General features: G+C 37.0%; 1 protein-coding gene across 5 annotated transcripts in view; it reads left to right on the forward strand.

Moving 5' to 3' along the window:
* Positions 1 to 24,797, forward strand: part of LOC145993783 (guanine nucleotide exchange factor for Rab-3A-like) — a 161,752-nt gene extending 136,955 nt beyond the window's left edge. For all 5 annotated transcript variants that reach the window (XM_083129580.1, XM_083129581.1, XM_083129582.1 and 2 more), the window contains 5 exons: positions 11,423 to 11,568; positions 12,530 to 12,744; positions 15,219 to 15,318; positions 18,190 to 18,256; positions 18,724 to 24,797. In XM_083129580.1, coding sequence (XP_082985706.1) covers positions 11,423 to 11,568; positions 12,530 to 12,744; positions 15,219 to 15,318; positions 18,190 to 18,256; positions 18,724 to 18,800 — 605 coding nt within the window. In that variant the 3' untranslated portion in view covers positions 18,801 to 24,797. The remainder of the gene's footprint in view (positions 1 to 11,422; positions 11,569 to 12,529; positions 12,745 to 15,218; positions 15,319 to 18,189; positions 18,257 to 18,723) is intronic.
* The last annotated feature ends 1,669 nt before the right edge of the window (positions 24,798 to 26,466 follow it).

Below are 26,466 nucleotides of genomic sequence, written 5' to 3' on the forward strand. Positions count from 1 at the left end.
GCATCCTTCCTCGGCAAGTCATGGCTTACCGAGGCTATCTATCATCTGGGACGAATACACGATCTGAACTGTGGAGAACACCAGGATTGAGATAAAGATTCCTGAAAATGTGTTGATTCAAAATTATGTAAATGTGGTTACACGTTTGCGCCATGGGCGTAGGGTCAAGAGGATCACTTACCCCCCCCCCCCTCCAAACTGACAAAGCAACAAAAAAAATCTACTCGAACATTACATCATTTTCTTCCTATCATTTTTATCATCTTTACTACCTCCGCTAGTTTTTTATTTGATTCTACCATCTATCTACATTACATTGAACAAACAGAAGAAAAGCAGACTGATTAAAACTGCAGATGCAAGGGACTTAAAATATATTATTAATGTTTAGCAAACTTTATCGGCCCAAAATAATTTGCGTAAAGATAGAAAATGTAGCAAAAAAGGAGTCACGTGTAAGAAGTTCTCACGGGGGCACTATTCCTGTCACAGGACCAGTACATAACTTTCATTTTAAAAGTCTTGATTTGCCAGTTATTAATGAAGGATAATTCAACTTCATTCAAGTGATTATTATTGCAAACAAAAGGAATAAAATCTGGTTTTGTTAGTTTCTTTCAATCATTTCCTTACCTAAATAATAATTATAAATAATGAAATGAATATATCCCTGATGACTCGTAAAAGTCACATGGACCTCAATATACAACTCATTTCAGGACACAACCTGCATTTTAAACGCCTCCATGGGAAGTTTTCTTCACACACCCATGATTCTTCTTCGACTTAAATTTACAGACTTAGTTTCACTTCTTCAACCTCACATTGAGAGAAAATACAGAACATGAAGCTAGTGGTGGGCAATTTGCCTGCTTTTAATATTTGCCGTCGAATGCACAGTCAACGGCAAAGATAATGGTAGGCAAATTGTCCACCGCTATTTTCGTTACTTTTTTGTTCAACATCCTGTGTTGTTTTAAGGAAAGAAACTATGTTGGTTCGAAGCAGACATTGTTATTTGCTTATTGAAGTCATTATTTCAATTCATTGTTATCATATCGTGTAATTCAGACCGAATGAAAATGGTGGTGGACAATTCGCCTACTGTTTCTTTCGCCGTTGGATGTATAAACTCAGAAAACAAGCCAAGAATTTGGATTTTCGAGACTGACGTAATAACTCACAATCCCAGTCTACAAAACAAGACAGACGAAAATATAGTGATGGCATTCTGTGAATAGCACAGTTGCTGGTTGCAGAAAGTGTATCATGAGGGCAGTAAAGGGGGATTGATTTATCTTGCACGACTACCCCTTCTGATTTCCCTCAACATTGAGCTGAGAAAGAAAACCAGGGTACTAGGTCGACAAGAAGTTCGAGCGAGCTCTTCACCAGAAGCGAAAAGAACGAGTTCGGAATTTCCTCACGTCAGCGCTAGTGTTGGGTTCTTTACGTATGAAGATGTATCACGAATTTCGTTAGAATGGGGGAGGGTTTGTAACCGTTATCTGGATTGAGAATACAACACGTACGCTTTGTCTGGCGCATGATTTGTGTACATCACGCAAGGAGTTAACTCAGCTGCTTTGATTTAATATTATGAGCTTGCTTATTTGCTCACTGATGGATTTTGCACTTTGTTTCTTAACTTCACGATAAGGTTGAATATTTATTAGACGAGATAGAAAACAGAATAAAACATGAATTGTTTACACAGGATTCGAACGGTCGACTAAGCGGTAGTAAAAATTAGTGATTAATAATTTCTGTGATTCAGGGAATGATTTACAATCAACAACATAAGGGTAACTTTTGGGGGGTGTGGGGAGGGGGACGACTAAAACATTTTGGGGAGACTCAAGCTGGATAACAATCGTATGAAATACAACACTACGGGTACTAATTCTTAGAACATTTACGTACCCTTTGCAAACCAAATGAGTTAGGGGCGTACACAGGGGGGCTGATGGGTCTACATCCCCCCAGAAATTTTCAGGAACTTTAAATGCAGTTTTCCTTAAAATGACCCCCGATTACTAACAACTTCTAAAACGAAGGTTAAAAATGGTAATCACGAAACATTTTATTCTGTATCCCTCAGGCTAGAACGCAGCTACCTTTACAATTCCAACCCCTCCGAAAAACATCCTGCGTACGTTACTGGTTAGGAACACATATTTTTTTTTCCTTTGAAGGATTTATTAAACTTTTCAAGGTAACGTGTTCAATGTTTTATCTGTCTTTGATTTAGAGTACCGCTCTTCGCAAAATTCTTGATTACTATTAACATTTGGTAATACATAATGCCATAAAAACAAAAACGACTCTTATAATATATTCAATAACGACATGGTTGGATTGGCATTTTAAAACAAAAAGATTGAAAGAGCATGTTGTATACATTTAAAACTTCGGCAGCTATGGATATTAATAATTTAAACCGGAATATTTTATATATAACACAAATGTGACGTGTATGTTCGTTACAATTCCCTAATGTAATAATATTACATTTTGTCAACGAATTTGTTGCACACCATAGGATTATTACTACACTCAAATTCCACGTACGGTGGGATGCACAAGTATTACTCGACAAATTGTCCAGACATATTGTTATTATTTTCACTCCCCTATACGTGTTTTTTAAGAAATGAAATTTTATGTATGCTGGTGCAAAAGTTGTCAGTAGCTTGTTTGGCATATTCTTTCAATTTCTGAGGCGTTCATTGGGCGAAACAAAGAAAATAAACTTGGACAAATTGCTTTGTAACACTTATACATCCCAGCCTACTCGGCGTCGCCTAGTGATCTAGTGCCTTTACGTTTTCCAAAAAATCGACAAAATACCGGCGAACTTTTCGGCAAAGTCTTATTGTATATTCATCCGCACTTCAACTGTGGTATGGCATTTCTGAGAAATCCGTAACATAGATACAATAAAAGGAGGGCGATTGCTCTCATCTCCAGTACGTGCAAATAAAACCTAAGGTAAGGCCAGATGACAATCTCTCACAATCGAACAGTAAAACTGAACTACCGATAAATTTTCAATAACGCTGGTGGGTTACAAAAGTAATCACGACCTTGCCACTAACTGTCCCAGTTTCGAGCCCTGACGTCACGATTAGAGGGAGAGAAGTGACGTAAAATAAGAAAAATATCACTCCGAAATGTTTTAACCCCCAATGGCACATACAGTCATGGCCACTTCTGGGATGGGTAACAGTTCGTTATATCGGAGACACATTTCTTCACTTTGACAGAAGAAACTACTTCCGGAAATGAGTTTCTCTAAGGTTTCAACACAACGTTCGTCGAGGTATTTTCTTTCATCGTGGAATCTATTTGACCGGGAAATCATGTATTTTTCAAGAGAAATATCTCACCGACACACAAGTGTCATTGCTTTCGCTACGTGAACTGGATGCTGCATACGTTTGATGACGTAACCCCCTGTCAGTGTTTCCAACCCCCCTTTTTTAACTATGATTGCCTAACCTAACCAAACCCATAGGCGCCGACTCCATGGGGCTTGGGGGGGCTCGAGCCCCCCCAATGTTAACAATGTGGGAGCAGAGCCCCCAAATAATTTTGCCTAAGAGGATCCAATGTATTATTTTGCTTCTCTTGTAAAGTTTACTCTGAATTGTGCCACATGAACTTAACTTTAAATACACATTTGAAATGTTCTAGACCATCAACTTTGGGGGGGGGGGGCTGAGACCACTAAACCATCAACTTTGGGGGAGCTATGACCAGAGACAGCAAAACACATGACTTATTACTATATACTAAGTATGTAATTATGAGTATTGTTAAAATTTTACTAAAAGAGTTTCAGAAGACGATGTGCATGAACTAGGGTAGTGGATGGGACGTTCGGGCTACAAATGGCTCTCGCATGACATTCAGAACGAGATCATTGATATATTAGGGAGATCTGTTTTGCGCTCCGTGGTAGCAGATATTATTAAAAGTCGGGAATATTTTGCTATTATGGTTGACGAAACTTGTGACATATCCATCCGTGGACAATTAATATTCTGCATTAGAACTGTGAATAAAAATTTTGATGTTTTTGAGGAATTCATGGGCTTTTATGAGATTCTGAACACTGAGGCCAAAACTAAAAAAGGGAGAGAGTGATCAGTGATCAGAGCCCCCCCCCCCCAATAATGTTGACAAGTCGGCGCCCCTGACCAAACCTTATCGGAAATGGTTCGTGGGGCTATCTGTGAATGGTTCGTGGGGCTATCAGTCAGCTACCCGTGCATAATGTATAATTTGCACACGTGACGAACACGATAGTAGGTATTTTTCGGTGAAGGTTGGAAACACTGCATACCTACAACGCTAGTCAACCTCTGCCCGCCATATTGTGTTTTACGGAAGCGAAAAAAGGAATAACAAAAACTACTCTATGTGAATTTTTTTCGTGTAAAAAGCATAATGGCACCTTGAACTATGTTCCGCAATACACAATTGGTAAGTACGAACCATGCAAAACACAAAATATCCGATTTTCATGTGTCTCCGATATAACGAAATGTTACCCTGGAATGAAATGATCCCATTCAAAATCAATGGGTTTGTTACAACGCAGAAGCGTCCGTAAACCAAGGCAGCCCGATACACCACAACCCCACTATTATTAAATAACCATAGTTGAAACCGGCCGACTAGTTACATTAATGAAAGGCCTCCCTGATGGCGTAGTGGTATGTCGACGCCTTGTAATCAAGGGGTCTCGGATTCAATACCCGGCGGAGGCACATCGGATCCCCGATTAGCCTTTCTGTACATCAAGTGGACTTAAAACAAATAAACAAACATTAATGGAACCTACGTATTACGGAATAAAAAGTTAAATAAACGTCCATTGCACTATAATTAGCATTATTCTGTTTGAGTTTAGCAACCACGATTCATATATTGAGCCATAAATTACCCCCTCCCCCTTTTCTTAACGTAAAACAGAATCTCCAACAAAACAATGCTGCTGCCGTTGTGTGACAAAACTCCCCTATCCTATGTAACAGGACGATGTTTTTAGTCTCTACACTTTAGTACTCAACAAGTTCTCAACGTTGACCCACATCCAAACCAAATTTTCCGTCCTTCTTGCCGATGTTGCGTTGTCAACAGTTTTACGCGTATCTACCTACCCAAACTTGACTGTGCGCCGAATGTTACAGCAAAGAAAATTGATAGGGAATACACTGACGTTACGAAGAATTATCACGGTTTATCTTTCAATCAGAAGCTTAAAATAGGTGAATAATCGTACAGTTTATGCACGTTGGCATTTACAATTGACATAAAAACACTATTCTTACCTAGTGTTTTTGACAGCTTGTCTCCCAGTTTGAAGTTGGTTCAGTCACCGACACTTGTTAGCACTGATTGTGCTCGCCATATAACACCTTGTTCTATAAGGTTATTGTTGCATCCAAAGAATAAACGATCAACACAACTAGTTCCTGTGACTTTGTGTGCTTTTATTGTGAATTAATGCCAAAACACACGGGTAATACAGCACACGAAACAACGGTATTCACACAACAAATTTTCCCCGCTACTGAACATGATTGGCTCGTTTGTTCCCGTGGTCTATCCGTGCACTGGGCGGTCCAGTTGGCGAATCTACCTTTGCTGTTTCGTCTAATCGATGATTGTAGCGAATGTTTTTCTATATTAATGTACAAATACATTTACTTATACATACATATAGCCAGGCGCGGCTCGTGTATTATTTTCATGGGGGTTCACCGAAGTCATATGACACATATTCAGTTTCCGCAAATAGACTTTCTTCGGGAAACAAAGGCAGGGGGGGGGGCCTTAAAAGATTGGTATATAATTTTTTCATGGAATGAGGTTTCATAGAGGTGTGCATATAAATTTAGGACTAAAACTAAGTACAATAAATTGTGCATCTATGAAAGAAATTTCGGGATTTATGGGCATCAAGGACGTCCTCAGGATTTGTTCCAGGGATGGGAAGCAAGATCATTTTTTCTAGGGGGGACAAACGAGGCACATTTTTCCTTGTAATAGTACTGTTCTCTCAAAAAACACTCCTTCAGTCCCTGCAACGCCTTTATAATAATCATCATAAATTACTGTGACTGAAATGAAATTATATGTGTGTAATAAATAGTTTTAGGTTGACAGTAATTTTCCAGGCGGGTGTGGCCCCTTTTCCCCTTCCGGACGTCCATTCCTGCAATTATAAAACGACTAATCACAATGGTCCTACTCCTACAATTATTAAAGGGAAATGGCAACCAATGGCATATGCGTACTAGAAACCTGAGAACCTTTCATTGGAATGTTACAGCTTTTTTTTTCTATCTTCAAATTTGGAGTTGGTCGACCAGCACACGCTTTATCTCTAATTTTCTTTCAACAGACGAGAGGGTATGTTTCCGTTAATTGAATGCATTTTACCTGCGCAGACAGCAACACCTACACCGCATCAAATGACGTAACATCCTTTGGAGCATCAATATTTTGCAACAACTATTCAAGCACTTCGAAAACTTACAAACTTGAAACATTGACACCGACAGGGTTTGTCGCGTCTTCCTTTCTTGTCTAAGATCGCGGCATTCTTTTACTTTCACATATCCGAAGTGTTTCCATCTTTAAGGAAAATGTCTGAATGCATGCACGAGTTATTTTAGTAATGTATTTCTTTTATTTTAATTCATCGTGTCTAATTCCAGCTTTCATTCATTTCTACTCATCCTTCTCTGCCACAATTTTGCAATAATGCCAAGAAGTTCTGTACAAAAATGATTCAACAGAGAAGATTGAATGTGTAACGAATGCGCTTCAAAGTAGAACCAGCTGGGTCTCACTCGCAGCGAGGACGGTGCCTTCTGGCTTCTGCTGCGGCTTCTGAAAGAGCACGAACTGCGCATGACCGTTGGTTGGAGATCGAGGTTCCTCAGTATCATCTGCCATGTATTTTGCCTATATAGCTGCCCCGAGGTTCTGCCTGCCGCCCGAACCTTCCCTATGGCAAGAGCTCTCCTGTGGGGGTTCAGCTGAGGGTCTGCACGAGGGCGGTCGACTCGCGGTTTCTCTTTCTCAGCAAAAGAATTTGCCTTGTTACGGACACAAATACATGACTTCTTGTGGAGAAATTTTAGCGAAAAATTGTCAAAAGGTAAAGACATTGTTTATTGTCCATTCTCGAGGTAAATGACATATATTACTGGGGGTTCACTGATCCTGTGCGCTATAAGGCCAACCGCGCCTGCATATAGCGCCAATGAAATTATTTCTTGTGGGTGGTCAGCGCTGTCAGATTAAAACGCGGTTAAACGTAACTATATTCTATGCGTACGTATGTGAATATGTCTAATGATATGCTATCAGCGAATAATACGACTTGATCAAGATGAGAATTCCTCTGAGGCGCTGTAGTCGCAGGGCTCGGCACGAGAAAAGGGAAAGGGAAGGGATAGGAGAAAACAAATGACTATGCACTTCCATTCGCTGGTATGGCAACTAATAACTAGTGTACCAATAAAAACAAAGAATTTTATGGCAAGGGGCTCTTGCCCACTAGAAAGCGAATGGTGAAAAATTTCGTTATGCTCATTGCGCTTTTACCAAGGAAAGTGAACTAAATTTTATTGTATTTCAATTAATTGAAAATAGCCTTGTCCTTTCTGGGAAATTGTTGTTTTTTGCCCTCCATGTAAAAAGTATTGTTTGCCCTCCTCCCCCTTGGAAAAAAAGCCTGGGTGTCACCATACCGCCATGTATTTATCTATAGCATCAGGATAACCGTTTCAGAATTTAAAGCAAACTGTAAAATGGTAATAAGTTGTATTAATTCTTAAAACAATGAAAATGCATAGATGTACTTCGATAATTAGATTTAAAAAAAATAAAAATTAAATATACATGATGAAAAATTAAATTGATTTTTATTATGATTAATGCAGAAAAATATACAGTATGTAACATTCTTATTCGTACAAACGAATTTTCAAGGAAAATGCTGAAAGGAAATACACTCTTTTGAAATTGTTTCTTTACAATTCAATAACTAATATCATTACGAACATAAAATCTTACCCAAACTCTGTATAACCAATGACAATAATAAATTAAATGAAACTGAAAGAGAAACATGCCATTTTTTGTACAACTTTTCTATTCGTACACTTACTAATATAAAAGAAAAAAGTATATTCAGAGCAAATTGACTAACAGTTCTAATACTTTGATGCGTATCCTTTGTCTTTAATTACTGCTTGACACCTGTTCTTCATAGAATTAACCAGTTTCCGACTGTTTCAGAGCTTTTTTTATTCCACTCGGCTTGCACAACAGTTTTCAACTCTTGTTTGGACTTGACGTCTGCTTTATGGACTCGCCTCTTCAAAATTGCCCATAATGCTCAATGGGATTTAAGTCTGGACTTTGAGCTGGTGTTTGTAGTAGTTTGGACACATTCCATATTAGCCAATTCATGTTAACTCGCGCCTTATGCTTACTGTCATTGTCTTGTTGGAATCTGTAGATAGGCGGCATGTCCATTTTTTGAGCACTATTCTTTACATTGTTCTTCATTATGTCCAAATAGACGTATGCATTCATGATACCATCAATAAACTGGATGGTACCAACACCTTTGGACTACATACAGCCCCAAATCATTAATGACCCACCACCGCGTTTAACTGTTGGAACTGTGTTAATGTGATCATTGTCTTTATTTGATTTTCTCCAGACCCTATTTATCCCATCTGACCCGTATATATTAATCTTGGACTCGTCTGACCATATGACACTATCCCAAAATTCCTGGTCCTTATGGATATGCTCTTTCGCGAATGAAAGTCTGTTCCTGCGATTCACCTTATTTACATACGGCCCCTTTCGTGGTATTCTGCCATGATATCCATGTTTCCTCAAGGCACGTCGGACAGTTTGATCGGACATCATGTTGCCAGCAACATTTTCTACTAACGGTCGTAACTGAGGAACACTTAGTCGGGGGTTTTCTCGCACTCTTTTTAAAATAAAGCGTTCATCACGTTTATTCAACAGTCTCTCTTTTGGTTTTCTCGGCACATTCTGTGTTGAACCTTCCTCTTTAAATTTGTTTACTATGTACCGAACTGTGGAGTGTGATTTATTGACTGTTTGTCCAATTTTTCTTTTCTAAGGGCCAAATTTATAATAACATCCTTCAGATCGGAACTAAGTTCCTTCACCTTGCCCATTTCGAACACGCTCATAGATAGACGATAGGCCTACAACAATACCTACGCTAGCATTCCGCTTGACGGGGAGCGCGCCTGCATGTTCAAACTTGTTGCAAACTGCACGAAATCGCTGTATGCGAGGAAGATTGAAACTTTTGCCTGTACGAATAACAATGTTGCATGAAACAGCGTGTTTTTCTCTTTTCACACAAATTATATGCTCTGTTTATACACTTCGAACATACATTTTTATTGACATTTGTTGGTGAAACCTTCATAAACATTAATTTCCAGGTACATATGAAAATGATTATATTTACTAGTAGATATGACATTTTTTCCTCGGAAAGTCTATGTGTACGAATAACAATGTTACATACTGTGTAAATCGAGATATTTAGAAAGCAAAATTTTATTGACTGGAAACTGCTCAAAAACAATATTAATATAATAATTAGCCATAAGTTATAAAATTTGTATTGAAGGTATTTAAATTTTACTGCCGTTGGACTACTGAGAGTTAACCCCCCCCCCCAATCATTTCCCTATATGTAGAGCCATGTTTTGAGATAGGCAATTGCCGACTGCTGTTGCCTTTTCTATCATTTGTGCAAACCGAAACTAGACAGAGAAATTCTGTAATTACAGCAATCCAGTTGGAGATACTATGACCTTTCTTCTTTTCTCAAGAATTTTTCCTCAAGGACTTTGAAGAAAACCTCAAACCGTCTTTTTATGCTGTCATTGAACTTGCACCTTCCCGTAAAAACAAAACAAAAACAAAAAATATAGATAGTGTCAATGTTGTTCTTTGAGCTGGGCCACAAATGATCTAGATTCTTTTTAGTTCAAGGTTTTCTGCTATCTGCAGCTCTGAAAAATAATGCACCCATTGCTTACAAATAAACGTGTTTACAGTTCAGATACAAGTAAGCTTCTTAATTCTATCAATGCTGTTCATTTATTTCGAGAAAACTTTCTTACTCAGCCTTGTTAAGTCCACTTGATGCACAGATAGGCTAATCGGGACTGGACCTACAGTTTAAGGTGGTATCCGAACCACTGCGCAATGTGCCTTCACCGGATATCAAACTCTGGACCCTTTGGTTACAAGGTACTCAGTGTTGTGTTTGCATGGGCAGCCAGTAGAGTGCATGCTGAAAAAGAGCTGTATTTCTCTGATGAATTGCTGTTTGGTACAGTCACGTACACTTCTGGGTTGTAATTATCCCATTGAAAATCAATTGCGTTGTTGCAGTCCAGAAGTGGCTGTGACTGTACATCACCCATCCTGTGGACTTCTGACAGCATTTAGGTTGCTACATGATAACACCAGAGCTCACACTGTGAAATACACCTGCCAATCCCTCAAGTGCTTCAAATGGGAAGTTGTCAAGCATCCTCCCCACAGCCCCGACATAACATATTTTCTGACGCACCTTGGTGGATGGCAGGCAGTCTATAACATGCCGTAATAGACAGACTGCAGTGTTAGACTCTTAGAACGAATTGGTGCATTAATCTCTATATGTACAGGGTGGGCCAAAAGTGTGGAAGCACCCCAAAAAAATACAAATGGATGGACACACACACACCAATCTAATGACACAAAATATGATGTGGTAGAGCGGGAGGAAAGGCGGTTGTGTGACCTATCAAAATGGGTTAAAATTTCACGAGAAATACAATGATGTGCTCAGTTTTATTGTAACTTTAATCATACCCATGTAATTGGTAATTTCGCACTGTGGGCAAAATGAGAATCACGCCTATACAAGAGAAATGTCGCAACACATGATGGAGGTGTAGGGGAAAGCCATTTAGGTCATGCTATCAAGATGGCTGCCATCTTATATGATGAATAAGGGAGCATGTGTTCTTCCAAAACATTAAGTGTTTAAATACTTTTAAAACATTAAGTGTTTAAATACTTTTAACAATCATTAACCAAAAGAATAATATGGAAAATATTATTAAATAAGGGCTTGTGCTTGCTATTGTAAGGATTCATAGAACAATTCTATGCATAGAAAAATAACTGTTCTGTATTTAACTAGTTTGTAATGTGTGCATCTTTATAATATTTTCTTAAGAATATTATACTGGAATGAAGCAAACAGTTCTGCACTGCATCTCCAGTTTACCAAAAACATATCTACATAGTTATGATGAAATTTCACATTTTTCAGCTGTTAGCCTATTCAACAAGAAGCACAGACGGTCGCCATCACACTTCAATTTGAAATATGGAAGAGAAAACTCTCCACCAGAATCTCCTGTGAAAGAACAGCGACCTCCTCTGCCTGAACCATTGGAGATGCGGGATAACTGTGAGGTATGTAATAATGTTTCAAATCAGTAACGATTTTCATTATGGGCCTGATTGCACAATTTAATAGTGTGTTGGTTATATTCCCTCATTAAAAAGGTATCTGGAACCAGACACTGGTGTATACCTTCTGTCCCCCTTTTTTTTTTAACCTTGATCAGTAAAATTGCTTTGAAAAGGGACACAAAATGAAAAATCTAAAGATTTTTCAAATGTGATAAAAAATATAGAAAATACACCAAACATACTAAGGCCCGCTTTAGATGGAAGCATTTCCTGCTAGCATATATCCTTCAAAAAATCTTATAGCATTTTTTTATAGCAGACAATACACCTGTAACATTCCAGTTAGCATTTGCAATTTGAAGCATGCTAAAGGCATATGAGATGAGCCAGTACCCGGCGTTTACAATTAAAAGAACTAATTTATTCTTCCACATGTGTACTGTATACATCATTCATAAAGTATGCATTTAAGCAGCACCATTAATTTGTACCTAATACCTTTTTACACAGGAAACTTTATTCCTCTCGGTTGTTTGCATCTCACTCAGCCGCCATTACATCTACACACTTGTGACCTAGAGGTTGATTCTGATTGGCTATGGAAATAGGACCGATTCTATCCTTGAGAAATGCCATGGCATCTGATATGCCATAAGATTTTTCACATTACATGGTAGCATTTTGTTCTTAGCATCAATGTTAAGAAATACGCTAAAGAAAATGCTTTCATCTAAAGCGGGCCTAACCTAACTGGATTTCACAGTTGTAGCTGAAATTGTACGTAGGGGGCCTCACGATGTTGTTAGCCATACATAATCTACTTCAAAAAGGTAGAAGGACCCTTAGTTAAAGTTGAATTTCTTAGTGCTAGCCCTGGAACTTTCATGGCAAACATTGTATGTTTGGTTATTTCTACAGTTGGCAGCAAATATATCAGTAGGTAAATTGTTCCCTGTTCCAGGTTGATCCCAATCTGCACAAGGAGTTCGTGGCGTGGAAGCAGAATCCGAAGATTGAGAAGTCAAACCCATTCATGAGCAGAGTGTACACAGAGGACATCAATCTCTGCTTAGACTTCACCAACAAAGATCTGAGCACCAAAGTCAGGGAAGCTGTTGAGATGGGAAATATCTTCATTGAAGCAGTCAGTGACAAGAGCAAAACGCTGTTTCCAAAGTAAGACATATTACTGCATTCAATTTAAAAGACAGAAAGCATAAGAAATTAAGACTCGTTAAGGTTAGATGCAGTTCGAATTGAATTGGGAGAGAGTTTGATACATTAGTATCAAATTAAAATATGAGTTTGGCTACTTGCAAGTTCCTCACTTTATTTTGTTAGCTACTTGCAACTTTCTCACTTTATTTTGTTAGCTACTTGCAACTTGCTCACTTTATTTTGTTAGCCACTTGCAACTTCCTCACTTTATTTTGTTAGATACTTGCAACTTTCTCACTTTATTTTGTTAGCCACTTGCAACTTCCTCACTTTATTTTGTTAGCCACTTGCAACCTCCTCACTTTATTTTGTTAGCTACTTGCAACCTCCTCACTTTATTTTGTTAGATACTTGCAACGTCCTCACTTTATTTTGTTAGCTACTTGCAACTTCCTCACTTTATTTTGTTAGCCACTTGCAACTTCTTCACTTTATTTTGTTAGCCACTTGCAACTTCCTCACTTTATTTTGTTAGCCACTTGCAACTTCCTCACTTTATTTTGTTAGCCACTTGCAACTTCCTCACTTTATTTTGTTAGATACTTGCAACTTCCTCACTTTATTTTGTTAGCCACTTGCAACTTTCTCACTTTATTTTGTTAGCCACTTGCAACTTCCCCACTTTATTTTGTTATGGGACAGGCATGCAACTACACACTTGCACGTAGATTACACAGTCTATGTAGATAACTTGTCCCACACCAAGGCCGTGCGGTGCCAGGCTTTGGATTCTGGCTATGAGATGCACACTGGTTCAAGTTTCCTGTGGAGGGGGGGAGCATCAACTTTTGTCTTGATTGATTGATTGTTTGAACTTTATGCACAGTAAGGCTAACTGGGAATGGACCTACAGTTTAAAGTGGGATCCGAACCACTTGTGCCTCCACCGGGTATCAAACCCGGGACTCCTTGATTACAAGGCGACGACGCTACCACTGTGCCATCGGGGAGGCCCCAACTTTTGTCTTGAGATTTCAGCTAGTGTATGGGACCAGTAGCCACCCATCATTGTGAGAAAATTGGGGGCTAAAAATGTGTCATGGAAACCTACAGTAATGACTGGCATATGTTATGCTGACCACATGTCACCCTGTAACTGGTTGGATAATTGCAAACTCTGCTGAGGCATGTGGGAATGAGGCTGACAGTCAGTAGGTAGGCCCTGGCACTCATGGGGTTAATATGTAGATAATTTATACTATACAAAAGATAAAATATGTAATGCTGTCTTAAAGGAAGGGTGTCATTTTGAACAACATCAGAAAATGTCAAAATTCTGCAAGACTTTCTGAATTAATAGTTAGGAATTAAAAGTGGCAATGTGAGAAAAAATAATTTCTTTTCACTATCTAAAATGTCTTCAGGGTTAAAGGGTGTCCCTATGCGAAGACACCGAAAGGACAACCTCTCTTCTCCGCAATGCACCCTGGACTGCATCTTGCCGACAAATGAGGCTCTGACATCTAGACTTTCAGTTAATCCTCTGTGGGACTTGGATGTCACCGACGACCTACTCAATGGTTATTTTTTTTTTAAATACTTAACAAAACCACATGAAGCCAGAAAGCTGATAAAATAAATTTAGCGATTAATTTCATAATTTCCTCAGTTTTAAAGTAAACTTTTCCAAGTGAATAATTTTCCATGAATCCATAAGAAACTTTCCGAGATACTAAATTTTCCTATAGATATTACCAATATACTGAAAAGTAGGGTATGCTCTACTAATAACCTTGTCACTTCGTTCTCTTTCAAAGGGATTGCTAGGTACCTGGGCTTGACGCAGTTAAGAACGGGTAACAAAAATGATAACTCTGAAACTGATTTGTATTATAACAGTTTTATTTGTTTAAAATAATTCAATGGTAAATAACATTAAAAATTATTTTTCGTGGAGCCATGGTGGTATAGTCGGTAGAGCATCTGACTGCCACGTGAGAGACCTGGGTTTGCTTCCCAGGGTAGGTGATCTAAGGTAGCATAAAGCAGCTCTGGGGTTCACCCAGTCTCAAATAAATTGGTACCTTCAAGTGGGGAGGGTAATGCAGCTGAAGCTTGGTGCTGATCACATCACCTCTAAAATGGTAGAGATCGAGCAAATGTGCTTTCATGGCACGGTGCTATATGCACAGGGACATTACCTTTTTTCGTGAGTGGTATAAATTCAAATCCTATCTTCAGAAAAACACTGAGTAGTACCAATGTATAATTAGTAGTGCTAATCTGATGATCAGATTAATCATAGCCATCGGTAATTTCATCGATATGACTATATCTGGCAACACTGTCAGACTGATTAATTAAGCCCCAATGCTAGTATCTAATCTTTCTTCATTGTAAATGGGACAAAAGTTGCAATATCATGCACAAGTATAACTTTTGTATCATGTATGGGTTAATATCTTATATTCTCCTTGTTTATTTCCTACCAGGAAATGTGCTCTTCTCGAGGTTCCGAGGCAGTGTCATTATCGTATGAAGCTTGGGGACCAAGAACAATGGTTCTGCATCTCACAGATCTGTAGAAACAGGGTAAGTATCATCTTGATATATTTAATATTAATTTGTTCAACTTGCACGTGTGTCTTGTAGAATGAGCAGAAAAGGGGGGTGGAGTGAATGTATGTTACGCAACATGAACATTATGTTCCTAGTTTAGGGTTACCAGACGTTCTATTTCTTCCTGGATATGCACTACATTTTGAGCATCAAATAATTTGATACTTTATAAAAATTTGCTCCTCGATGTCTACCTGAAAACACATCTAATGAGTAGTATTGATTATAAGTTTGGGAATTTTGTATGCAAGAAATGTTTTAAAATTTCATAATTTTTGAATTGAAAATCTATCAGTTTCACATTATTTGTTAACATATTTTCTGATAAAGTATATTTTTTACACTGTTATCTTGCTTCCCTCATTTTGACTTGAAGTCCTAGATTTTGGGACAGTGTGTCCCAAAATAAATATTTTCATAATATTATTAATATTAGAAAAATCTCTTAGAATTATTTTTCTGAGGTTCTTTTGCTTCTTGCATTTCTCTTTAAATGTATATTTGTCTCCATCTTCACAATTCAACATCCTAAACTGAATCTTTCAAATTTGTACTTCCTTTATTTCCCCCTTCTCACTGTTATTCTGAATGTTCTCTTATTTTTACGTAACGTTGAATTGCACATATTATTATTTATAAATGTGAAATAGGTACTTACATTATCTATGTTAACACCATTAAGCCTTGTTTCCATGATAACCAAAAACTCAAAATGCTGACCAAGGCAGAATTTATTTTATTTTAAAAACATATAAACTACATGTTACATTTCAACCTTCTAGCAAGGTCTTGTTGAGACTCTGTACCAAATAAAAATGAACACTGTTTTATACCTTATTTCATTTTTATTTGGTACAGAGTCTGAAGACGACCTTGCCACAAGGTTGACACATAATGTTGAGTTTATGCTTTTAAAATAAAATAAATTCTGTTTTTTTTTTGTTTGTTTGTTTTTCTTGTATGTACGCATTGCTTGCATTGTAGAATTATTTTCCTGTAGTGTACGGTTATTACATAAAGATGAAGGGAGCGTGTGTTCTCCTGAAACGTCACAATGAAAAACTGTTTTCTTATGCTTGTAATAACCGTAAACTACAGGAAAATAAATAAATTCTATCTTGGTCAGCATTTTAAGTTTTTGGTTATCTATGTATCTTTTATTTGGTCATCTATTAATCAGTGACTGCCACCATCTATACTTTTGGAACTGTGTGATGGGCTTCTAGATTGTGCAGCTTTGTCACGAACTGCTAGGAGAGCTGTTGTAATTTGTCGGAGTTTGATTGATTAGTTTTTCTTGTATGTACGTATGTAGACTACAAGAGAAATAATTGATTGATTAGTTCAGTTCTAACTAAACAGGACAACCAGGCTATGACAGAATCTATCGTCTTGCAGCAAAACTGTGGAAACTGCAGGGTGGCGCATCTACCAGGGTCAGCAACCCTGTCCAAACAGGAACAAATGCACAAGAATCTCCAATGCTTTCAATCACTCTGCCATGGATCTATGGCTGGTTGAGAGACAAATCACAGTAGTTCATTCAAACAGCTTGCATTCAAGAGATATAGTGATTCTTGTTATTTAGCATCACTTTTCTGCTACTTTCGCTAACCACGACAATGAGGATGCGTGATGAAATTGATGCTCACACAGAACACCAACGCCCAGGCTGGGATTTGAACCTGGGACCCCTGGCATTGTAACGCACTGTGCTAATCACTTTGCCACGGAGGCTGGCTGTCGGTCCACTGGGAACCAGGATAATGGGGTGGGTCGGACAACGGAGACACAATGACAAGAGCCAGTTTCCTCTTTGGAGGAGGTGTCTTCTACAGCACCTTGGTACTTCTTAGTGCAGTACCTGCTATATCTCCTGAATGTAACTGCTGCAATTTCATCTGAACTGGCCAACATTCTACGAGGGTCACTATTTATATTTTGAGCCTTGGCAACACTGATTGAAGTTAGGCGCGATTTGACGTTTGCAGGAATCGTCTGGCATTATTGACCATAACGTACTTCAAATGTTTTGTCAATAGCTTCATTTGTGTTGTTTATGTTACCTTGGAGATTGCGCGACAATAAAAAAATGGAATTAACTCGTGAACATTTTTGTGCGATGATTTTTTACGATTTTCGACGTGGATTATGAAGACAAGAGTGCATCGATCAACTTACTTCCACATTTGGCGATGAAGCCCCATCCTTTGTTTCAAGATGAACCCAATCCAACAAAAGTTGTTCGTGCTCGAAGCACATCGAAACAAATGGTCGCCTGTTTTTTCGGGAAAACTGGTCATGTGGCAACTGTGGCTTTAGAGGAACGTAGAACGGTCAACTTTGAATGGTACACAACAATTTGTTTGCCAGAGGTCTTCGGTCAAATACGGAAATCAAAAACCATATTATGGAGGTGTCTCAAGAAGATTGGAAAACCTGCTTTGACAAATGGTTCGAACGAATGCAAAAGTGTATTGACCATAAAGGAGAATACTTCGAAAAACAATAAAGCAGCTTTCAATGCCAAATTCCTGTTTTTTCATTGTTAGGCTCAAAATATAAATAGTGACCCTTGTATGGCAGACTGCTCATGAGCCTTACAGTTTCATAAGCACGAAAGATTCCTGCACATGTGTGCCTGCATTCAGCCCGATTATCAACTGACATCTGTAGATACATTATGTGCCACCATGTAGAAGCCCAGCACACAGTTCCAGTGTGGATTGTGACAGAGGCGACCAAAATTAGTACAATGGGAAATAGAGACGTAGATAATCTAAGTACTTGTACATGTTTCATATTTATAAATAATTCACAAGTAATTTCCCTTTGTTATTTCAGATAATTGCTGTATGTGACTTCTTAAACTATCTTCGCTACATTGAACGTGGTCTAGTCAAAAGTTCGGGTAAGTTTTATATTCTGAACTTAAGAGCATCAAACAATGACCTCTGTATCTGAAGTAGATGTGTCATAATTGTTGTCCATGATAACATTTTCATCAAAAAATTTAAGTTATTAATGATTTGATTCTTGTTATTTTGCGTCACATTCTGCCATTTTTGGCTAATCGTGATGATGAGGATGAGTGTTGATATGATTAAATGACGAAGGGACACTCACAAAGAACACACATGCCCAAACTCTCATTCGAACCTGAAAGACATGGCATCGTAGCACATTATGCTAACCACTTCACCACAGAGGACAGCTGTTAAAAAAACAACTGTCCGGTTTATAAATATTAATTTTCACTTGTCATTTTTTATACTTTTTTGGGTGTGTGTTTCCGGTGAGGGGAATTGAGGGTAGTTGTTTCTACAAATATTGAATATATTTTCCTGCTCTAAATTTATATATTTGTTTGTTTTTCAGTGCACGATGTGTATTGGGAAATAATTCGTCTCCGGAAGGAAATGGTACTTGCGAGACTAGGAGTTGCATTGACCTAGTGACTCCATTTTCTTTATTCTCCTCATCATTAGTTGTTTCAAAATTTTGTCAGATAAAGGCAAGTGCTATGACAAGCTGGCTTTCCCAATGCAATCCTTGGAAAACGAGCTAGTTACTTTGTATAATATGAATTGAAAAAGGCCAAAGATGTTTTATAAAAACAAAAGTGTGATGTAGATTTAAGGAATTTATTGTGTAAAGATTAAATGAATTTATGAAGTTAACATTTGAAGGTCATTTATGATGAATGGAAGACCAAACGTGTACACTGTTTATGTAAATGCATAATAACAAGTTGATTTTATACACAATCTCCGTACGTGTGGTGTTTCAATACATAAGGTAACGGCAGCCATTTGTATTTGTACTATTGCATTTCAAATTACTAGAGAATTACTAAATTCATCCATTTAGAGCCATTTAACGAATGGAAATGTGCCAAACCAAGCCAATATTAAGTCAACTCATGGGGCCAATGTATATTTACATTATCCCAACTACAGAGTTTGTATAATGTCATACCACATAGTGATAATAGCTTTGACAAGTATGGCACATTTAATTAATATTCTAGTTTTTCTTCACATTTATTTACAGCTATAATAAGGATTTCATATTAAAAGTTAAATTCTACCACAGCATCATAAAAAAGAAAGAAAGAAAAATTTCAATATGTAATGTCTGTCTATTCTATACTTTGAATACTATTTGCAAATTAAAAATAATCATAAACGAGTACTGTAGCCCCCAAAACATGATGTTTTGAAGAAAATATGTGTAAGAATGCACAATTAACACTAACTATTCTTACTTTATATATTGAAACATCTCTCCCCACCAAAAAAATATACGTAGTGTAAGAACTACTGATAATAGTGTAATATATTACAACCAATAAAAATATATAAATTGAATTATCCCTACCCAAATAATATATATATCCCTTTAAATGTATATCTGTAGCTTTCTATTTGTTAATAGTAATAAATTTTCCAATACACAGGTCTTCCCTATACTTCGATTAGCATCTGAATGCTGCTACATATTATTATTATTGTCTGAGGTGCATAATACTCATGCTTGTTAACTTTGTTTGCAATGTTCCTATGTATACACCAAATTGTATGGTTTTATTATTATTATTTTTATATTAGAAAGTATGATTCACTGGAGATCAACTATGAAGGTCACAAACCCCCTCAGCTCAACAGAATATAAAAATATTCTAGCAATAACACTGGTAACTCAGAAGCCATTAGTGTATTTCAAAAACTGGAATGAAGTCTCATGTTTAAGTTGTAGCAAAATACAGCATTTCTGTAGTCTTTTTGAAATATTATGTACATTTTTTTGTAAATATTTGTATGTATGTGTGTGTTGATATAAGCTTATTTCACTTTTGTTTCGTAACCAAGTATTTTTGAAAAAAAAAGAGAGAGGATGGTGTAATGGTTCCTTAAGAACTGAAAGTCAAAAGAAAAAAATAGCATGGCTTTTGTTAAGTGTATATAGTTTGTATGTGCGATTTTCAATTGTTCCTTTTTTCATGTGATGAATATAGTAAAAATATTGGAATTAATTGACTGAGACTATGAAATAAGCATTTCTTGTGGCATCATCTGCATATTCTGTTTCATTAAACTTCACAATAGTATGACAAACTGTATGCAGATTCCACTGGAAATGTTGGTAAAACATGTGTGTGTTTGACTAGGGTTTGTTGTTTTCAGTTGTTGACGTCTCGCACACATATACAGGGCTTTCATACGTGTTTTTTGTGAAATTTGTAATTTCAAGCTACAAAGAAACAAAAGTTAGCACAAACAGGCTTATTTTTTACTATAATTTTGAAGTCTCTCTACAAGATGAATACAATGTGTGCAGCTTTGCTTACATGCCTAATTATGGGATGAAACACCGGCATTTTTGATCACTCAACAGCAGAGAAATATTCATAAAACTTCGGATTCACAAAATTCAATACTTGATCTATTCTTCCCATTCTGACAAATAATAATGGTTTTGTAATATCACCTTTGCATGTACTATTTAGTCCGCAGTAAAGTTATTTTTCAATATTTTTTTTGTGATTTGTAAATAGTGTGTGTCTGTCTGTTTTTTCCACTGTATCAGCATAAATTAACAGATTGTTTGATACAGTAGTCTACCAGAAAGTGTGATGTGTTTCATCTTAGATCTTCTATGGAAGTGGTGCACACTCAGAAATATGTTCTTACACTACATGCTGTAGATGTAAAATGTTCTTAACTGTCATGAATGACAAAGAAACAAATCTTGCAGCATACACTAAATTATTGTAAAAAGTTCAATGTTTCACTGGTTTCTAATAGGCACCAGCATCACCCTCCTCCCACTTTGGCTAATCTTAAATTAATTTTTTAATTCTACTTTATGCACAGTAAGATACGTGCCTCCACAGAGTATCGAACCTGGGACCCGTTGATTACAAGGTAGTGATATTACATCTTTGGGGAGGCCCACTTTGGCTAATGGCCAACCATAGGTGCTATTGGCGGAGGCAAGGAGGGCACTTGTCCCCCGCCCCTTTCTGGCCTATTACAATTTACAAGGGTACTTGTCATCCTCCTGGGAATTGAGGAACAAAGAAATCAAGGGTATTTTTTCTATGATTTCTCGGTTATTTATGGGATGGGCAACTTTTAGATTCTGCCCCCTTCTCGAAGTTAGGCCCCACGTTTTGCTGTCGCCAACAGTCATGATTAGATCAAATTTAAATGTAAGGGTTCTCACAAAGCAGCAGACATGCCCAGGCTGGGACTTGCACCCAGAACCTTTGCTGTCAAGACTGTGAGTACGCCACTAAAGCTGCTTGCCCACTGAGGCAGCTAACATAAGGCAAAACAGGTTACAAAAGCCTTAACTTTACCAAAACACCCATCTGTTGGCATCATCCATAACATACTGATGACAATGAGATGAGTGGTTCACAGCGAGCTTCAGCCATTTCATTCCACAATGTATGATGCATTTTTTCCCCTGGCCATTCGCGACAAGTAAGAACTACAGTACTACGCTTGTGAAGTTTGAAAATAAGGAAGCTTGTACAGAGTGGTTACAAAGTGGGCGTACCCTCCTTTATTTCAGACATTACAGTGGTTATGGTTGAATGCTTGATATGCACACATACGTGATGGTTTAAGTCCGGACCATCGGTACGGAGACAGTGATTGCAAGTGTCTCTTTACCTGAATAAGACCTTTCCCAAGTGGTGGATTGAAGATTACCTATCTCCCTTAGTCTGGCCTCACGTCACCTCACCTCAATGACAGGAGTCGGAAATAACTGGTATCGCACAACGAGTTACGAGAAGCTGTGAAAAATGCCTTCATGCACGTCAGCCTGGATTATCTCTGCAAAACGCAACTGCCAGAACAAGGTGCAGAAAACGGCTATGCTACAAAAATGGTGTTCTCCATACCGATATTCTGGGCTCTTAAACTATCAAGTATGTGTGAATATCAAGCATTCAACCATAACCATTGTAGTGTCGAAAATAAAGGGGGAATATGGCCACTTTGTGACCATTCTGTACATTGTTATGTTACAGATAGCAAAATCAGCTATAGGGAGGGAAGTGTAGAAGCTAGGAAACCCAGCTTGCACCACTTCTCAGTTGCTGAATATATTTTGGAGAACACAGAGAAAACTGTCAAAATTTAATCACAATTAGTACACTGAAACAGTTTCACAGTCACCCGTTTTGGGTAGAATGTAAGCAGACACCCAGTAGTTTAAATGGCGGAATGCTCAATATTTTAGCCATCTGAAAGATTAACTGATTTGAGTGTCATATGCATTATGACAAATTTAAAGATATTCAAGTGTTGTGTGCATGTTTTCAGTTGATGTGTGTAGCAGATAATGTACAGATTCTGATATACTCGCCAGGAATTTTTTGAACAGATTGCAATGCACACAAGTATTCTGCATGGCAGAAGTTAAAATTCTGTAAAAAAAAAAAAAAAAAAAAATCCTGTTTGTGCACTATAAATATCCTTACATATTACGAAAAATGAAAAATTTCTTCATTCAGTTGAAATTTAGCAGCCGTTGTACAAAGAAAATAATTTGGGATCATTGAAATCACTAAGGAAACAGAGTTTTGAAAACAATTCTTAAACCTGTCTGCCCTTCGTGATGAAAATATGAAATTGAATTTCAAAATCTGTATAAATATTGGAATTTTTCAGATTCCAATATGCCACTTTTGGACCCATATTCTTACATCAGAGCACATCCCTCATGTGTAGCTAAATTCTATTCTTCCATTCTACTATCAGCCATCATTATGCAAAGGAACAACAAATTTTTGTGCCAGATAGTTGTAACGTTTAGATTTATCCTGTGTAAACTTAATTTCCTTAAAGCAGGCTCCATTCTCCAAACTGACATGTAATGCTGCATGAAACTTAAATAAAGCAAGTGCATGTGATACTAGATTTTATACAATTTAAGAATTTTTATTGTATATATGAATTACCAAGATATTCCATAGTATTGTATATTTCTATCGTTATTATTATTTTTAAAGACAGACTTAAGAGAAGTTTTGGCAGTGTTTATTATGCTGCTTGCTTACTGATGCTTTACAACACTTCAAAATGTAAGAAGTGAAGCCTATATGCTGTAGTGCAACAGACTCTTAAGGTCGACAGCTAGCTAAACTGCTCTCAAATGGATGATCATGTTCAACACAATGATTTTCATCTCTGCTGTTATCATTCTTGACCAGAAACCAGTTTTAAATCATTTTCAATTTAACAGTTAATGCACTATTGAGAAAGCTTCTTGGCATGCAAAGTGCGGATCCTAAGTTTCAACAAAGATTGTGAATTATGAGTCTCTTTCCATTAAGAATTCAACATGGCACATTAGAAAGTAACTGACTTGAAAGGGTTACTTATATTTTAATTTTTGCAGGAGAAAAAATTGTCTCTTCATACAAAATGTTATATTTATTTTTTTGTTCTTTTAGAGACAATGACAAAAAAGGTCATTACATAAATATTCCAAATTGACAACAACTTATTTTTATTACATAATTTTAGTGTTTTCTACGTATATGGAGCCACCGTACTTCAGTCAGTAGGGTATTTGACTGCTATACTGCAGCGAGAGCAACTTTACAAAGAAAATTACTAATTTACCTACATTCATACTTCTCAGGGTTAATCATCTTTATTTCTCATTCTTGCACTTATTTTCACGAAAAAAAAAAGCTAAGGGTATGTTAAAAGTTGTTTTATAAGATTTTTTCTACAAGCAATCTATTATCATGTATCGTATATATTTTGCAATAATTACACCATAAATATCCACCATTCCATAAACAGAAACTCATAATATCAACCCCTGTGCTTTAGGGGTTAATATCTGTTTGAAGTAGTGGCAATTTGGTGCCAAAACTGAGGGGCAAGGACAGTTTACTTTCTCTTGGTAGACGAGGCTTAGCATTAAGAGACCATAGTGTGGGGGCAACTTTCCCACCTAATCGCCACTGTTAATCTTTGTACTGTTATGTAAGTAAAACATTGAAAAATTACAAAATGGGCCAAAATATGTAAGTTAGCATCCTAAACATATTTTATACTTCTAATCAAACTTTTTCACGAACAGTAGTAAGCAGCATAAAAAAGGGAACTTTGTATCAACTTTTTCTCTGAAACTTCATATCAAATATTTGTAAAATTTTTCATTCTATCATTACAACCACTGAAGTCTGATAATTCTATGAAATGTGTATGCATATATAATGTGAAAAATTATATGCCTTTATTTATCCATGATTTGTTAAAATGTCCATAAAATACAATTAGTGTGTATAGTATACTGTACACTTTATTTGTACCATAATACAAGGAGAGCGAGAGAGAAGGTGTATGTGTAATATGTAAATGTAATATATGAAATCTCAACTAAGGGTATATACACAATAAATAAGAGATGTTTTATGATATTTTTTTTTCATTTGCATTGATACCCATCTAATCCGCAAATAATGTTATTCTGGTTCAAATTTATCTTTTACTAGGACAGAGCCAATATCAATATACAGGGTGATTCATAGTTCTCTCCAGGGTTTCTAACGTTTATAGTCCAATATAACACATAGAGCACAAAGGTGCATATCAGTACATAAAGAATCTCTCCAAGTTTGGTTCCTACCTTACAGGTGCTCGATATGTGCACACCTGGTGACGCAGCAGACATCAATCCTGAAATCAAGTTCCTGCCACACACACCCCAACATATCATACAGGCAGCTAGTCTCCTTAAACTTGTACGAATTGCCTTGTCTGTAGGTGCTTCTGTTCAATATTTCGTATGAAATCTCCTTTGTACCATCACAACCAACTCACATTCAGCGAATTCCAAGACTCTGAATGCTTTGTGTACACCAGTGCACACCATATTTTCTTTAACTCCATTATATTGCTGCCTAGAAACGTGGAGAGATTCTTTATGCACTGATATGCACTTTTTTGCTGTATGTGTAATAATTCTTGTACTATAAACATTCGAAACTCCACAGGGAATTATGAATCACCCTGTGCAATGGAACCACAATTTTACATTCATCGATTTTACACCCCCCCCCCATTATGCATTCAATCTAGATGGTCCCAAATGTTACATTTTCCTTCATGTTAAGTTTTATCAGCTTGTTTCCCCTGAAAAATGTAAAATAGAGGTTCCGCCATATTTGTATCAAAAAGTATTAGTTGAAATAATTATACCAGCCAATACTTTTCTGGAGTCTGGATGACTCACAGGATCTAAATATCTCGAAAATATGCAAAATGCATAATTTTCATTGTTTTTGCAACTTTGTTGAAAGAAAAGGTGATGATCTAGCCATTCAGAAACATGAATTCAGCAGGGAATTTTCAAATATGGAAGAACCGACATCCTAAAAAAAGACTGTCACAAGACTAAGATGAAGATTAGGACTTATAATGGAGGATTAAGATATTTTGAAGTTTCGACACTTTGTTGCCTGTCTTCTAGTGACACTTATCTCATGTCTTGGTTGCAATTCTTGTTTTTGTCTCTTGTATTCCTTACTTGGGTATGACAATCTTGAAACACCGCATACTTATATTTCCATTGACACGTATTGCCTTAGGACCAAGTAATAGAAACAACAGGCAGGGTTGTTAATGGTGAAGCAATTTTAATTAAATTCAATTCTGGTCCAGGAGAGAAAATCAGGAAGTGTAAATGGGTTCTGGACTATAAAGAACCTTTTTATTATATTTAAAATATTTCAATTCAGTACAGGAAGCTTTTTTTCAGAGCAATTTAAATATGGTCCAGGAACCTTATTTTTAGGATCAGTTTAAATACAGTCAAAGTTCCACATTGAAATGAAACAATACACAACTTGGACCAAATTAAAATTGTGAGAGAAAAAAGTTTCCCATCCTGTTACAGAACCCAATACTAGAATCTATTAGAATTTATGGATACCTGGAGCTTCAATAACCCCAGTCCAGGAATAGTAAATAAATTCAATTCTCGTCCGGAAGTAAAAATAAGCAAGTGTAAATGGTTTCTAAACCGTAAAGGACCTTTTTTTATGTTGAAAGTATTTCAATTCAGTCCAGGAACCTTTTTTTCCGG

Source organism: Lepisma saccharinum, chromosome 10, assembly GCF_977018435.1.
Source record: "Lepisma saccharinum chromosome 10, izLepSacc3.1, whole genome shotgun sequence".
NCBI classification, from domain to species: domain Eukaryota; kingdom Metazoa; phylum Arthropoda; class Insecta; order Zygentoma; family Lepismatidae; genus Lepisma; species Lepisma saccharinum.